Source organism: Magnolia sinica, chromosome 8, assembly GCF_029962835.1.
Source record: "Magnolia sinica isolate HGM2019 chromosome 8, MsV1, whole genome shotgun sequence".
NCBI classification, from domain to species: Eukaryota; Viridiplantae; Streptophyta; class Magnoliopsida; order Magnoliales; family Magnoliaceae; genus Magnolia; species Magnolia sinica.
The window spans coordinates 66,620,897-66,637,271 of record NC_080580.1 but is presented as its reverse complement, the minus strand read 5'-3'; the positions used below and the strand labels follow the sequence as shown (position 1 = coordinate 66,637,271).

At 38.9% G+C, this 16,375-nt stretch overlaps 1 protein-coding gene, 1 long non-coding RNA gene and 1 other non-coding gene across 4 annotated transcripts; 1 reads left to right on the top strand and 2 right to left on the bottom strand.

The window, feature by feature from the left end:
• Positions 1-2,163: 2,163 nt before the first annotated feature.
• LOC131254292 (ruBisCO large subunit-binding protein subunit alpha-like) lies at positions 2,164-3,110 on the top strand. The gene is made up of 2 exons (XM_058255285.1): positions 2,164-2,196; positions 2,586-3,110. The coding sequence occupies exons 1-2, from the start codon at positions 2,164-2,166 to the stop codon at positions 3,108-3,110; spliced, it is 558 nt and encodes a 185-aa protein (XP_058111268.1).
• Positions 3,111-6,127: 3,017 nt separating this feature from the next.
• LOC131254037 (uncharacterized) lies at positions 6,128-7,444 on the bottom strand. Of its 2 annotated transcripts, XR_009175449.1 has the most exons (4): positions 7,418-7,444; positions 7,133-7,206; positions 6,716-6,856; positions 6,128-6,585 (listed from the first exon to the last, which is right to left on the bottom strand). It is a non-coding gene; the product is annotated as an uncharacterized LOC131254037 (long non-coding RNA). The 2 variants fall into 2 exon arrangements; XR_009175448.1 differs by lacking the exon at positions 7,418-7,444 and having other exon boundaries at positions 7,133-7,365.
• Positions 7,445-9,651: 2,207 nt separating this feature from the next.
• LOC131254559 (small nucleolar RNA R71) lies at positions 9,652-9,758 on the bottom strand. Its single transcript, XR_009175677.1, has one exon. It is a non-coding gene; the product is annotated as a small nucleolar RNA R71 (small nucleolar RNA).
• Positions 9,759-16,375: the final 6,617 nt, after the last annotated feature.

The window sequence follows — 16,375 nt, the reverse complement described above, 5'->3', positions numbered from 1 at the left end:
CTATTTCTAAATTAGGATTTATTTTAGCAAGTTTCTAATTCTAACTCTTTTAGAATCTAACTTTGTTTCCTAATTTATTTTTAGAAAATTTCTACTTATAGATTTTTTTTTTTAGAAACTAACTTTCCTACTTTGTAGGCTTTTAAGATAGAAATTTCTAATTCTGTTTTTAACTTAGGGACTCCAATTTGGTAACTTCTTTCCAACCCTCTCTTTCTTTCTAGATTTTCTTTTCCTTTCTTAGGATTATGTTTCGAATTTGATTGAGGGCTGTGAGTGTTCATGCTTAAGTGGGCCCGTGACAATACTCGACGTCTCTTGACTGAAAGAGGATTGGTTCAGGGGTTAACTATCCATCGCAGGACTAAACACCACTCGAAATCCCCTGAGTTAATTAAAGTGATGGCTGAGAACCAACCTCTTCTACCCCAACCTAGGGTGGAGGACATTTAGGATGAGAATGAGGTGCATCAAGCACCCCCGCCTTGTACTACCAAAAAACGGGCAAAGGCTACGGATAAAAACGTAGCCCTAACATATAGCTACGGTTAAAGTCCGTAGCATGACCATAGCCATTAGTGCCATAGCCATAGGTCTAAGGTATTTACAGCTACGGATTATATTTATAGCTAAAAATAGAGCGAGAACTATATCAATAGGCTGAAATTAGCAACAACTATGGTTTTCAGATAAAGGGCTACGGTTAATAGCCGTAGCGATTGAAAATAAGAACAAATTAAATCCGTAGTAATATTTTCTATAGCTCTAGATTATATACAGCTACAGATTATATCCGTAGCTAAAAGTAGAATGAGAACCGTAGCAATAGGCTGAAATTAGTAAGAGCTATGGTTTTCAGATAAATTGCTATGGTTGATAGCCGTAGCTAATGCCTATTTTTTAATAAAAATTTTAAATAATAATGGTAGCTCTTACCATTGCAGTACACCCTAATAACTCATATAAGCTAATATAGATAAATACTTCATGGCTAAATCATTCATTCTTTCAATCAAGCACAATCATTGATTCAATTATATACAATCATTCATTTCCATTCACAAAAGTACAATGCCAACATAATAGTTATATGTCTATTTAAAGTTCTTAATAACAGCAAGATCCAATGCCTTCTCGCAGCCAAATAGCTTCTCAACAATCGCAAGTGAAAACTCCATGGATGTGCCTCTACTGATTATCAATATGCCATCAACTAACACCCTATTCTTAGCTTCGTTTTGATCCGAAAGCTTACACATGGTTGAAAATCAATTTCATCATACAAAATGGAAGAAATTGCATGTTATGACATTATACGTAAGAGGCTGAAAATGTGTTTGTGTGTGTTTTGAAGATTGAACTGAAAATGCAATGGACCCACTTGAGCAATGGACACTCTGAGGATTGTGCCTCTGAGGCCAACCCCAAAAGTTGCGATCGCCATGACAGTCAAGCCAGCGAGGAACCTCGCAACCAATCCATATGCGGCAAGTTTAGTCCCACGGGCTATGATTCTTAGCTGTAAGGCCATGAATAGTCATGAAAATTTTAAAAATTCAAAGGAAGTTCAAGTCAATGCAAAACACTTGAAAAACAAGGACTAAGATGATCTTACCGAGACTGAACATGGCCATTCCAAGAGGCTCTGCACATGCAAAATCTAGCATAGTCATCAGAAGGGGCCCACCATGAAAATGCCCTGGCCCCAAAATGGGTTGGTTCAATTCTTAAAGTGGGTGTGTTTATGACGAAAATTTGACCATTGATCACTTCTTATAGCTATCCATGTTTCTTGTATTAGTGTGCTCAACCTGAGAAGTGGGCTAGCCTATTTTTTGGGCTACAGCATGTTCATGGTGATCCACACCTGACAAATGGCTTGCCATCTTTAACACATTTGGCATGCCAGGCCACAGAGATCCTCTTCAATCCTCTTTACAAGCAAAATGGGAAACTATAAGTACCAAAAACAGCTAGAAAGAAGAATAGCCTAAAGTCTTCTCAGAAGAGAGCCATTATTTACAACCCCTCTTCTTGACAGATGCACCATTTTGTTCTATCTGGGAGTTTATATGATACTCAGGCAGAATATGATGCTTGATACGCAGGCACTCAGATATTGTACGTGTGGCATATATTAACTGAAGTTAAACCAACTAATTCATGGGCACTTGTTTGTTGCAACTGGAGTGTAAGGTATTTTTCATTTTTATTCATCCAGTTAGTGTCCACCAATCAAATAGTCAAATAATAAAAATAAAGGTAATTTTTTATTCATGATTCATCTAACTGGGAACCATAAGTTGAGCAATGCGGAAGCTCTGGTGCTAAGGGGGGAGGGCATTATGTATTGTTTCAACTGCCTTCATGACTAATAGGTGGAAAAGGACTTGCCTCTATCAGTGTCATTTCTCAGGCTAATGAGGTTGTCTGATTCATAAAAAAGCTTTCTGCAAATGTTTGTTCCTAGGGTTTCAAATTCCTTGAAAGATGGTTTTTTGGCTAGATATTCCTAAATTACTTGCCATGACCAGATAACTTGGGCTCTTCTCTTACCTGCACGTTCTTGTGCTACTTGCTTATAGTCTGGTCTGCCTATTCCCCTCGTTACAGGAGCTGAATTCCAAGCCAGTGATCTGGGTCTGCTAATAGAGAACGCTTCAATTGAGCAGCTCGGCGTGGCAAGGAAGGTGACCATCACCAAGGACTCCACCACCATCATTGCTGATGCTGCAACCAAAGATGAGATCCAAGCCCGAATCGCGCAGATAAAGAAGGAGCTGGCTGAGACTGACTCTGTCTATGACTCCGAAAAGCTGGCTGAGAGAATCGCCAAGCTCTCCGGTGGTGTTGCTGTCATAAAGGTTGGAGCTGCGACGGAGACGGAGCTTGAGGACCGTAAGCTACGGATTGAGGATGCCAAGAATGCCACCTTTGCTGCCATTGAGGAGGGGATTGTGCCGGGTGGTGGCGCTGCATTTGTTCACCTCTCTGCTTGTGTTCCTGCGATCAAGGATAAGCTTGAAGATGCAGATGAACGGCTGGGAGCCGACATCATACAGAAGGTAAGTATGCCACCATCTGTTCTCTGCACAAAATGTGAAGGCTAAAAGAGTTGAGAAACAGTGATAGGAAGTACTTAGAAAACAAAATATGGGACATTTGCTATTTAACTACATAAGGCAGTGTTTGGATAGACCATTTTATTTAAATTCAATTTAAGGGCTTGTTTGGCAGTGTGGATTTGAACTCGTGGAATTGGATAGATTTGAAATCAGAACTTTGTGGTGGGAGTTCAAAAAGAACTCTTTTTGGAGGATTTGGATTACTCTTAAATCTAAACCCCCCATTTCTTAGCTAGCGGACACCCACAAACTAGTAAATCCCTTCCTATTCCAACCAAACAAACCCCTAGTTCAGAAGTGCAAATGACCAGATTGTTATTACATTTTGTAGCATGTATTCATTTCATGATGAAGGACCCAGCCTGAAATTGCAATTGTGTTGCAATTAGATGGGACTATATATAAGCCATGTCACGGCCAAAACTTTTCAAAATGACCAAACAGAATTTTCAAAAACAGAGTGCCAACATCATCAGCCACATTTCCAGAGATGGGTATGAATGAGAATATTATGCAGAATTGCAGCAAAGTTTGAACAAACCAAAAGGAAAGGAAGCTGGGTCTTCCTTGTAAAGCTTCCAGAATTGGTTGTCCTGTATTACATATTAAAAGTGCAGTTATAGTTCAGGTTGAAAGATAAATCCTAGACAAAGGGGGAAATTTTACAAGCTTACTTGTAGATATGCATTTCCCTCACCAGAAATGCTGGATATATCAAATGATTCAAATCACCTTATCCATGGCTTCTAAATACTGATCAACATGGTTACTAACTTTCTCAGCTAATGTCTTAGTTAAGAGATGTGATTCTGCATTTGGAGCATCAGGAATGGTGGAATCGTATCCTAATCCTGCAGAAATGGACAAGTGATCAGTCATCAGAGACAACAACATGAACTTAATGAAATTAAAGTATTTCAGCTTCTTATGAACATCATAATCTACTGAATCAAGCTTCCTAATATAACTCAATACTTACTAAACTACATTCCAGCCCATCATCAGGTGGGTCACATGTGTAGAAGGTTAGAAAAGTTTATCAGTGATCTCTTCAACATACACATTTGGCCAACCTGATGAGTGGACTGTTGATTTTTAGCCCAGGGTGTGTTCAAGATGGGATCCACCTGATGAATGGCCCAGATCTATAACACATGTGCCCACTAGCATGCATCTTGTGAATTGCCTAAGAATTTCCCATTTCAGATAGTGCATGACCAGTTAATCTCAAACGTACATCCCGTGATGCAAGCAGGGAGGCAACACCGATGGGGACAAAGATGATGCTGATGAGAGCGAACGCGGAGATCACCTGGAACAGTCATGGAAATTGTGGTGTGATTATCTGATTTCCGAATTCTCAAAGCAGGAAAGCAATCAAATTCCCAATAAAATATGGCAAATGTACTCAAGAAACTCATGAGATTAAGAGGTTACGAAAAGCATATCAGACAATAGCAAAGAGATTGCGCATCCTGTTGGAGCTTACCCATTGCGGAGTTAGTATTGGCTTGCAAGCTGGCAACTCTTGCTGAGTAAACCTCGAGTCTGAAAATTGAAACAAATTTTAGATAAAAATCATTCAGTTTGTTTCAAAGCATAACTGTATTCAGCAATCAATGCAATAATTGGTGAGAATGAAATTGAAGGAACCAAATCATGCATGAGGACAACAAGTGCCTGAAATAAGAAATTTTAGTTAGGGAGTTCTCCATTGTCCTTGCAATTATCCAAAATGATAATATGGTCAAGAGGAGCACACAGACCTGGTCTTCAAAAACTGACCATGGACTTCCTGACCCTGACTATCCAGCAGGTATCTGCAAAGGTGGAAGGACAAAGTTACTAAAATTCTACAAACATATGACTTTGCTATAAGCAATCTTTAGAGGTAACATGCACTAAAATTCTGCAACCATTTGACTTTGCTATAATGCAATCTTTTAGGCTAACAAACACTCTTTGAAGTTTGTGGTATCTTATTAAAAAACCATGTAGAACATTAGATTTCATATTTATTCTATTTACATGGGTTTCGATTTCTCAAAACCATTAAAATGACCAAACAGAAAAAAAATAAATCACACAAATCCAGAAGATAAAACTAATGACATAAAAGGAGTTCAAAAAGAATAATTTGAAAATCAGAGGACCTTCGCAAGGAGACATGCATAGTGTGACGAGATGAGTCACCATAATTTTCAAATTGGTGGTGAATTATAGTACAAGATAGATTTGCAAATCAGAGGACCTTCATGAGTTTCATTTGGACGTGTATGATCTGTTCAATCAATCTCAACAAGCCATCATTTAGCTAAAACAGAAAGGGAACTCTGTTCATGATGGGTAATAACAAGTAGATGGATCAAATTGTTGATTTGATCGATTTTTGTGTAAAAGATCATGATTGTTCCTATTAAAGGTCATTGAACAAGAATCTAAAGACAATGGGTGACATCTTGATGTTAAAGGCAATGGGCCATCACAAGGAAAACATCTCCACAACATAAATCCAACTTAGGCATGTGCAACCGTGCTGACTAAAAAAGAAAAATAGATTATCAATAGAAGAAAGATGCTCTTGTTCTGGCACTCACATTGAACTTATTTGATTTATATATTGAGGTGCACAGGATGCCACCAACTTTAAGGCCATTTAAGTAAAGATCATTTGGCCACTTTATTCTAACATCAAGATGTGGCAAACCCTGAAATTAGACCATTTTCGCAAGCTAAAGTAAATACTAACTTTAAAATATAGAACATGAGATGCAAAATTTAAAACTAAATCAAATAAACTAGTGCATCAGCTGGCACATAAAAACAAAAAGCAACATTTCTATTAGTTAATGGATCAGATTTTGATCATAGACTGCACAGCAATGAAGCCTCAAAATCATTATTAACTTTTCAAGGTTTTTTCATGCAACAGCTATACCAACATTTTCAAGATTTCAACTTCCATAAAACCAACATGCATATAAATAAATAAATAAAAGAAAACTATAGAAGTTGCATTTTTTACCTGACTATTAGTCAATGAAAAGAATCTACAATGAAAAAAGGTTTGAGTCTTGAATGCTAAGCTTCGGTAATATTTAACATTTAAAATATAATAATTTAAGGAGGCAGACTCACACACGACTAGTTAGAAAATAATTTACCATCCACCTAGAGCATAAATTTCAAAGTGTCAAGTGTGTACAACATCCCACTCGTCCAAAAGGTTTGGCCCCCACCACGAAGAATGCTCAACATAAAAATCAGGCTCGTCCACTCATCATGTGGCCTACACCAAATAAAACAATTGGCAGATAATTGCCAATTTGATAATCCTAACAAGATTCATGTGTTGAAGTTTTGCAATCACCAAAACCTCATTTTTGAATTCTTCATTCCCTTGCCCAAAATTCTTGGAAAGCCTTTTCCCTGCTATTTCCTAACCATTCATCAGCTTACACTGAAAGTAACCATCCAGCAAATTTGGGTTTTAATTACAATCAAGAAGCACATAAATCCATCCATTCTTAAAATGATCATGTAATAGCAAATTTGGCAGTGAAAGTATCATGTTGAAGTTTGAAAATGACCTTTGCTCACCAGATGTTTGATCAACTTTGTTAGAAGCTTCTGACATTTTGGACAATAAACAAACCATACTTTAATGGTTTTGCTGGCCATGTTTCTTAAAACACACTCCAAGTATGAAGCTCCTCTGGAGTGAAGTCATCCTAGTGCATTTAAAAATGAGGGCAGAACTTTCAGTTTTGTAATCCAAACCCAATGCCATAAAGCTCTTATGGAGCCTTACATTTTCACCAAAATAAGACCAAGTTAATAAAATAAAAAGGAGAAACTAGAACGAAATCAGAGCTTCTTAAAGGGTTTCATCTTAAGAAATTTGAAACATGCCTATTATGAAAAGAGAGATTGCATTTCTCCATTTCAAATGGATGGAATTCCTCAAAGGCCCATTTATGAAAAGAACAGTTATCTATGGATGTTACCATATTTTCTTGGCATAGCTTTTGCAAGTTTCCTTGTTTTGTTGTTGTAAGGAATATATATTCTCCTTTGAGCCCTAACAATAACAACACAAGCCCCATGAAAATTCTAGAAAGAAAATAGAAATCAAAGAAATAATGCTCATAATAGAGCTCCAAACTTTTCACCTGCATCTGTCAATGCATATATAGGATAAAGGTCTACAACCTGATTACTATCAACACTGCTAGGCATTTAGGCGGCATTATTTTTCTACAAAAAAGGAAATCAATGAAAAACATACATACCCAAGAGCATGACATCCACCATTAAAAACAGTATGAGAAAGTAGACCCATTAGCTTGATTTTTCTCTCAACCAGGAAAAACTGGCATATACATAAGAGGATGAAGCCAGACAATAAAAAATACCAATTTAAAATGCTACTAACAAAGCAGAATGTAAAATGTACCAATCACTTTCACAGAGAATGACAACATCTGCAGTGGCAAGGTTGATATCCAGAGCCTACGAATCAGCCTGATCCAAATCTTAAATGGGCCGCAAGACAGTGCATTGAGATGAATGTCCACCGTTGATTAGGTGGGGGGGACCCACTGTGCTGTTTATATAAAACACCACCAAACTTGTGAAATTCAAAGTGTTGAAGATTCAAGTATAATTTTGAATGTTTAGTTATACAAAGTAGCTAGAACCATTCACTTTGTTGTGATGGTTTTAACAACTTTCATCATTATGAAGTTTTTAATTTGAAGTTCTCAGATTTTGAAATGATTGAATCGCACTCTAGGCGATCAAATTCCTCTCAGGATTTCATCAAACACCCCACGTTCATACCCAATCTCTTCAGATTTCGCATGGAAATTCAACAGCCTGGTCTGCACGAATGGGCTTAAGTCGAGCCTGTTGAGGAAAACATGCGAATGGATTTGCAGGCCTTCTTCAAGTTTTTTGAAGACCCATGTTATTTGCCTGATCTAGTTTCTTAGTTAAAAAAAAAAAAGCGAGAAGCCTAAATACTCCATAGAAACCACCACTAGAAATGTGAAATATCCATAAAAACCTCCTCTAAAAGTAGAAAATGTGAAACCTAAGAAAAAAATATAAACAACACACCCAAATCTACTAATTTGGAAAGAACCTCCAATAAATAGCCTCAGAACTCCCAAGCAAGAAGCAAAATCGTTAGAAAATAAACAAAACTCATGTTAGATTTCCCAAAACAGAATGAAATCCTCTCCTCAAATCATCACAAACAAAGATCGAAGAAATTAGGGCCGAAAAAGATAAAATAACAAAAGAGAGTGAAAATTATTTTTTGAGATCTGCTTCAGAGTGAGAGAGAGAGAGAGAGAGAGAGAGAGAGAGAGAGAGACGCTTCACTTCTCATTGCAGACACCACACCAAATCCAGCATTTAAGAGGAAAATGGTTGGACGATGGCAGCCACAAAACCAAACAAAAGGGAGGATAGAGAAACTTTCAAGCCCGGGAATGGGGTTTTTTTCTAAGGAGTGGAGGGAAATGAATCATTTCGTGAGAGGGGGAAAAGAAAAAGGCAGCGCAGTTTCCGCATTTTTACCTGCTACAGTATTGCTACGGTTTTAGACCGTAGCTAAAAGCCCTCTTGACCGTAGCTAAAAGCCCTCTTGACCGTAGCTATTACACTATCCTTCGTAGCTCCTCCACGCACAGACGTTTGAAGGGTTTTGGATGGACGGTCTTGTTAAGGGTTTTGTGGGGTCCATCGTGTTGCATTTGATATATCCACTTCGTCCATTAATTTTGTAATTTTGTTTATAGGGAATGACCCCAAAATCTAGGAAAATCAAAGGTCCAATTGAACCACACCATCAATCAATGGTAATTATTAATCTCAACTATTTCCTACTGTGTGGTCCACTTGAGCATTTGATCTACTTCCTTTTTTGGGCTCTTGCCCTAATATTCTCTTTCAAAATGGATAGACGTACTAGATGGAGTACATACATTTTAATGGGCCTCATAGAGTCCCTTATAGGGCTATCCCAGGTTGTATGAATGTGTGGACGGATTAGCTTTTAGCTACGGTTTGGGCATTCTTCGCTACGGTTTTAAGCCGTAGCAATTTAGCTACGGTCTATATCTGTAGCTAAAAACCAGCATAGTCCGTAGCCTTTGATCATTTTTTTGGTAGTGATATTGCTTAGATGTGCACTGCATCATAGTGAAGACCTTCTCTACCTCCGATCTCCATCTCACTGCTACTGGACATCAAGCCAGGGGTTATCCAACTCCTTCCTAAGTTCCATGGGCTTGAATCTGAAGAACCATATCTACATTTGAAAGAGTTTGATGAGATCATCGCCACTTTATATTTTCAAAATGTATTTGAGAACACAGTCAGGCTGAAAATCTTTCCTTTTTCCTTGAAGAAGAAGGCTAAGACGTGGTTATATTCACTACGTCCTAGATCCATTAGTACATGGAATGATATGCAAAGGGAATTTATAAAGAAATTTTTTTCACATTATAAAACGATTACCCTTAGAAAAGCAATCATGAACTTCACCCAAAAGGAGGATGAAACATTTTACCAATGTTGGGAAAGGTTCAAGGATTTGGTCAGTTCATGCCCACAACACGACTTTGAAACGTGGCGCATTACAAATTTTTTCTATGATGGACTGACATCTTCCATGTGCCAAATGGCGAGACAATGTGTAATGGAGAATTCATTAATAAAAATATTGACGAGGTATGAGATTACCTCAATAGTCTTACTGAAAAAATACAATCATGGGACTATTACCCAAAATCGAACACCACATCTAGGTCGACTCAATCTAAGGAGAAAGGTGGATTGTATCTCTTGAAAGAAGAGGATGATCTCAAGTATAAAGTGACTACGCTCATAAGAAAAGTTGAGGCCATGGAAGGAAAGAAGGATAAGGTTAATGAAAGTGTTTGCGGCATCTGTGATTGCAACATTCATACAACTGAAAATTGTCCTACGATACCTGCCTTTTGAGAAGTGTTGAATGAACAATCCAATGCCGTAAATAATTATCAAAGAGCTTTCAATGGACGAACCTCTAATACGTACAATCCTGGTTGGAAAAATTATCCAAACTTTAGTTGTAGAAATGGACAAACTGCTACCCCTCAAGGTTTCTTCAATTAAAATCCAAATTAGGGGAAACTTCAAGAAGAACCGGTTCAAAATTCCATGCAAAAGCTAACCTAGGTAATGCGAGACTTTATGCAAAAGATGGATTCACAAATGACGATTATAGAAAAGGGGATGCTTCCTGCACAACCGCTCCCCAATCCTAAACCGCAATACGAGATAAGTGATCTCAGCTCTTCAAATCAAATGGGGCACGCTAAATCCATCACCACTCTTAGGAGTGAGAAGATCATTGATAAAACCCTTCCGGTTAGGCCCGAAAAGCCTCAAGAACCAGAAGAGGACAACAATAATGGATCTAGTGAGACCCCACAAAAATTAGAACTAGAACTTCTAAAAAAGCCAGTTGCTCCATTTCCCCAACGGTTGGTCGCACCAAAACCTCTCTCTAATTCTCAGGATATCTTAGAGGTGTTGAAACAAGTGAAAGTCAACATTCCTTTACTTGATGTCGTAAAACAGATATATTCATATGCCAAATTCCTGAAAGACTTATGCACGACCAAACGATGACAGAGTATTCAAAAGAAGATCTTCTTGACCGAGAAAGTGAGTGTCATCCTAAAGCAAGACGTGCCATAGAAATTCAAAGATCCTGGTAGCCCGACCATATCATGTGTAATCGGGGACCATCGAATTGATCATGCACTTCTTGACTTAGGAGCGAGCGTCAATCTGATTCCCTACTCGATATACAAACAGTTAGGTTTGGGTGAATTAAAACCCACCCTAACCACACTACAACTTGCTGATCGCTCTGTTTGTGTACCAAGAGGGATAATTGAGGATGTGTTGGTCCAAGTTGATAGATTTTACTACCCTGTAGATTTTATCATCCTGGACACCGAACCCATCAATAACATGAGCACTCAGATTCCCGTCATTCTTGGTCGCCCATTCCTTGCCACTTTAAACACAATTATCAATTGTAGGAATGGTGTCATGACTATGTCTTTTGGGAATATGACATTGGAGTCAAACATCTTTTTCAATAATGACAAAAACTTAGACGACGATGATGATTTTCACGACACCTCTGACCTTATCCTCTGACCCTCTAGAGATGTGCCTGGCCCACTCGCATGATTTTGATGATAACATGATTAGGAAGACATGTGCCTTACTTGATACTACACTGGTACTTGAAGTTAACCGGTGGAGGCCACAATTTAAAGAGTTGCCCCAAACTGATGTAGTGCCTCTACCATCTAACCTCAAGCCACCAAAGCTTGACCTAAAACCTTTGCTCTCTAATTTAAAATATGTCTATTTAGGTCAAGATGAGACATACCCGGTGGTGATCTCTGTCCACTTAGAGAAAGAACAGGAGAGTATGCTCATATCTACTCTCATTGAGCATAAGGGAGCCCTTAGATGGATGATAGCGGACCTCAAGGGAATCGACCCTTCGATTTGTACTCACCGCATTTATCTTGAGGATAATGCGAAGACCGCTCGGCAATCACAACGTAGACTAAATCCAAACATGAGGGAAGTGGTTAGGGCCGAGATTCTTAAACCATTAGATGTGGGTATCATATACCCCAGATCCGATAGTCAATGGGTGAGTCCAACTCAGGTAGTTCCTAAGAAGTCCGGGATCACCATCATAGCCAATGCCAATAATGAACTCGTGCCAACTAGAGTTACTACTGGTTGGAGAATGTGCATTGACTATAGGAAGCTGAATACCGTCACGAGGAAAGACCACTTTCCTTTGCCCTTTATTGATCAAATCTTAGAAAGGCTAGCTGGTCATTCCTATTACTGTTTCCTTGACGGGTATTCGGGCTACAATCAGATTGAAATTACCCCTGAGGATCAGGAAAAGACCACATTTATATGTCCATATGGCACCTTTGCATACAGAAGGATGCCATTTGGATTATGTAATGCCCCTGCTACTTTTCAGCGTTGTATGATGAGTATCTTTTCTGACATGGTGGGAAAATATCTAGAGGTCTTCATGGATGATTTCTCTGTTTTCAGTTCATCTTTCAGCAAGTGTTTAGAAAGTCTTAAATGTGTGCTGAAAAGATGTGAAGAGAAGAACTTGGTACTTAATTGGGAGAAGTGCCATTTCATGGTTCATAAGGGAATTGTCCTTGGACATATTATCTCATCCAAAGGAATCGAGGTGGATAAGGCAAAAATTGATCTTATCTCTAACCTACCTCCACCTAAGAACATACAGGACGTGCGATCCTTCTTAGGACACGCTGGGTTTTACAGAAGATTCATTAAGGACTTCAGTTTCATCTCTCGTCCTTTATGTAATCTACTTCAAAAGGATGCATCATACGAGTGGACTGAGCCATGTCAGGAAGCTTTCACTAAGCTTAAGGGCATGTTGACTAGTGCACCCATCATACAACCACCCGACTGGAGCCTTCCTTTTGAGCTTATGTGCGATGCTTCTGATTATGCTCTTGGAGCAGTTCTAGGTCAGAGAAGATAAGAGGCCTTACGTTATTCATTATGCGAGTAGGACTCTAAATCCTGCCCAAGTGAACTACTCGACTACGGAAAAGGAACTCTTAGCTGTAGTGTTCGCCTTGGACAAATTTAGGTCCTACTTGATCATTATCTACACAGATCATGCGGCACTCAAGTATCTTCTTTCTAAGAATGATTCTAAGCCCCGCCTGATAAGATGGATCCTTCTACTCCAAGAATTTGATTTGGAAATTAAAGATAAAAAAGGAGTAAAGAACGTAGTGGCCGATCACCTTTCTCGCCTTAATACCTCTAATTCCCTTGAGGCAACCCATATCAATGATATGTTCTCGATGAACAACTGTTCAGAGTCTCCCATTCACCTTGGTTTGCTGATATCGCTAATTATCTTGCCATAGGTTCCATACCGACACATTGAACTGCACAAGATAAGAAGAAATTCTTTACCAAGGTACGTAACTTTTTCTGGGATGATCCATATTTGTTTAAATATTGCCCAGACCAAATCCTAAGGAGATGTGTGCCAGACGATGAGCATCAGAGTGTCATCTCCTTTTGTCACTCACAGGCCTGTGGTGGTCACTTTTCTGCTAAAAAGACTACAGCCAAGATTTTGCATTGTGGTTTTTACTAGCCCACTATGTTCAGGGACACTCATGAGTTTTGCAAAGCTTGTGAGCGTTGTCAAAAATTGGCAGCGTTGTCCCGTCGAAATATGATTCCCTTGAATCCCATTCTTATCATCGAGGCATTTGATTGCTGGGGCATTTATTTCATGGGACCATTCCCCCAATCTTTTGGAAATCTATATATTTTGCTCGCTGTAGACTATGTCACTAAATGGGTTGAAGTGATTCTATGTCGGAATAATGACCATCACACGGTCATTAAATTCTTAAAAGAGAACATCCTTTCCTGATTCGGAATGCCTCGAGCTATCATTAGTGATGGGGGCTCACACTTTTGTAATAGACCATTCGAGAGCTTAATGAAGAAATACGGTATCTCTCATAAGGTGAGCACCCCATACCATCCACAGACAAGTGAACTAGCTGAGATTTCCAATAGGGAGATCAAACATATCCTAGAGAAAACGGTTAACCCTGATTGTAAGGATTGGTCAATCCGATTGACCGATGCCTTATGGGCATACCGTACTACTTTTAAAACCCCTATTGGAACGTCTCCCTTTAGACTTGTCTATGGGAAAGCTTGTCACTTGCCTATGGAGTTGGAACATAAAGCGAACTGGGCGATCAAAAATTTGAATTTCAATCTGGACAATTCTGGCTCGTTACATAAACTTCAATTAAATGAACTTGAAGAAATCCGGAACGATGCGTACGAGAACTCGAGAATTTACAAAGACAGAATGAAGGTGTTTCATGACCAACGTATTTTACGAAAATCATTCACACCTGGTCAGAAAGTCCTTTTGTATAATTCTCGATTACATCTCTTTCCAGGTAAGCTTCGATCTCATTGGACTGGCCCTTACATTGTGGTCACTGCGTATCCTCATGGGGCCGTTGAAATAAGAGATCCTGACAATGGCAGGGAGTTTAAAGTAAATGGATATTGCTTAAAGCCATTTGTCGAGAAATTTGATTCAGAGGACATGTCCATACCTCTGATTGATCCTGTTTACCAGGATTGATCTCCTAGTCTGATGGAGGTATAGGTAGGTTTCCTGTTTTCATAGGACTAGGATAGTTTCCTTTATGCTGTTTTAGGATAGACGGTAAACTTTGCTCTCCTGGGAGCCAATCCAGCTTTTCATTCCATTTCATTTTCTTAGTTAGTTAGTTCAATGTTTGTGGGTAACATTGCTACAAACCCTCACGAGACTACAACTTGTCCACTAGGGGCAACTTAGGGGTTTAAAGGCTTGTTGCATACGCTAAATGCAATCGAGAGCACCTGCGATAGTGGTGTAGGTAGGATTTTATTTTTATTATTTTTATTTTTGTTGGTTTCTCTCTTGTGCTAACCCGCTCTTACGTAGATATCTTTGGAAAGCCTCTTGATTCTTTCGCCCAGGTACTATCTTTCCATCACTCCTCTTATATTTTCGTGTCCCATGTGCATAGCATGTTTATTTCTTTTACATTGAGGACAATGTAGATTTTAAGTTGGGGGTGGGGGATTAGGTTTCTTAATCAGTGTTTTCTTGGTCTTGAGCAAAAATTGTGAAATTTTTAATTTTTTTTTGAAATTTCTTGTGAATTCGAAGTGATTTTGACGACCATCTAGGGCACTTAGAATTTCAAGATACGTAATGTTGGTAATTTATGACTCTTGGATTCAGTATCTTTTAAATTTCACAATTAAGTTGGAATTGTTAATCCAAAATTAAAAGTTGTAAACATTGATTGAGTCATGATCTGTGGGGCAAATTTTGGTTATCATGAATTCTCTTGTTGGCTACCAATGATATCCTGAAATAGAGAAGTGAGTTTCATGTTGATAAGCCGAGATTATACTATACACCCATGAAACTAAATGTTTAGAATTATTCTAATTGATGGATTAATACTTTGAACTTGATTATGACGTTTACTGTGTGCTCGAGTCCAGGAGATAGTAATGCCCAACATTCATGAGTCTTAGAATTCTCGTATCTGGATTATTTTGCAAAATTCACTCGAGTACATAGAAATTGTCTTGTAGTTCTCAACTTATTTTTCGCATACTTTGCTCGAGACTAGCAAGATGCTGGTTGGGGGTTGTGTTGAGGGTCAAATATTGCATATTAGACCCCAGTTATTACCTGGATCTACAAGCATAATACTGTTTAATGGCTGATCTAATCGTGTTTGTGATGCAGAGTGTACTTACGAGCTTAGACTGAAAAAGGATGATAAAGCATAGATTTAACGCTCTGATGACACCAAAGGCAACGGATGAACTCTAGGGGACCAAGATAGATGGAATTACAAGCCAAAGATCCGCAAAAATTGAGAAATTAAAGCTCAAGCGGCCTGAAAGTCAGCCAAAATGCAAGATCACTGGGTTTACATCATCTGTTTGGCTCGAAACTTCATACATGGCTCGAGGACCAAGAATTAACCGTACAAATAAAAAAAATCAGCCATTGGATCCTGGTGAAAGTGGCCCAACATTCAGATTAGCCCATAAAACAGCGATTTGGGGCCCACCTGATATCTGGATATACTTCAATTTTGGTTTCAACCCTTTAAATTAGAGGGTAAGACGTATGGATGGAGTGGATCTCCAGAAACATCACCATGGACCCCACATGAGTCAGGGTGTGCACGGTGCACAGGTGCTCCAGACGTGCACGACAGCTGCTCCTCCTTCCAAAACAGGCTGATCCCGTGACCGAGTAAAAAACGGCAACTGCCGTTTTATTTCCTGCATACAGAGCTCTTTCGGAAGCTAGTGGGCCACCATAATGGTTCATCTGTCCCATCCAACCCGTTCATCACGCAGAGGGGCGAAAACCAGTCAAACCCATGTTGAATTTGGGTAAAATCACACTGGCACATTCCCGCAACAGAGGTCACAAGAAGACTGTTTTATAGTGTTCAAAATAGTGTAGCGTGATTGAATTCAGTGGACCACATCAAAAGCAATCCAAAAGCAGTCATTTCTAACCG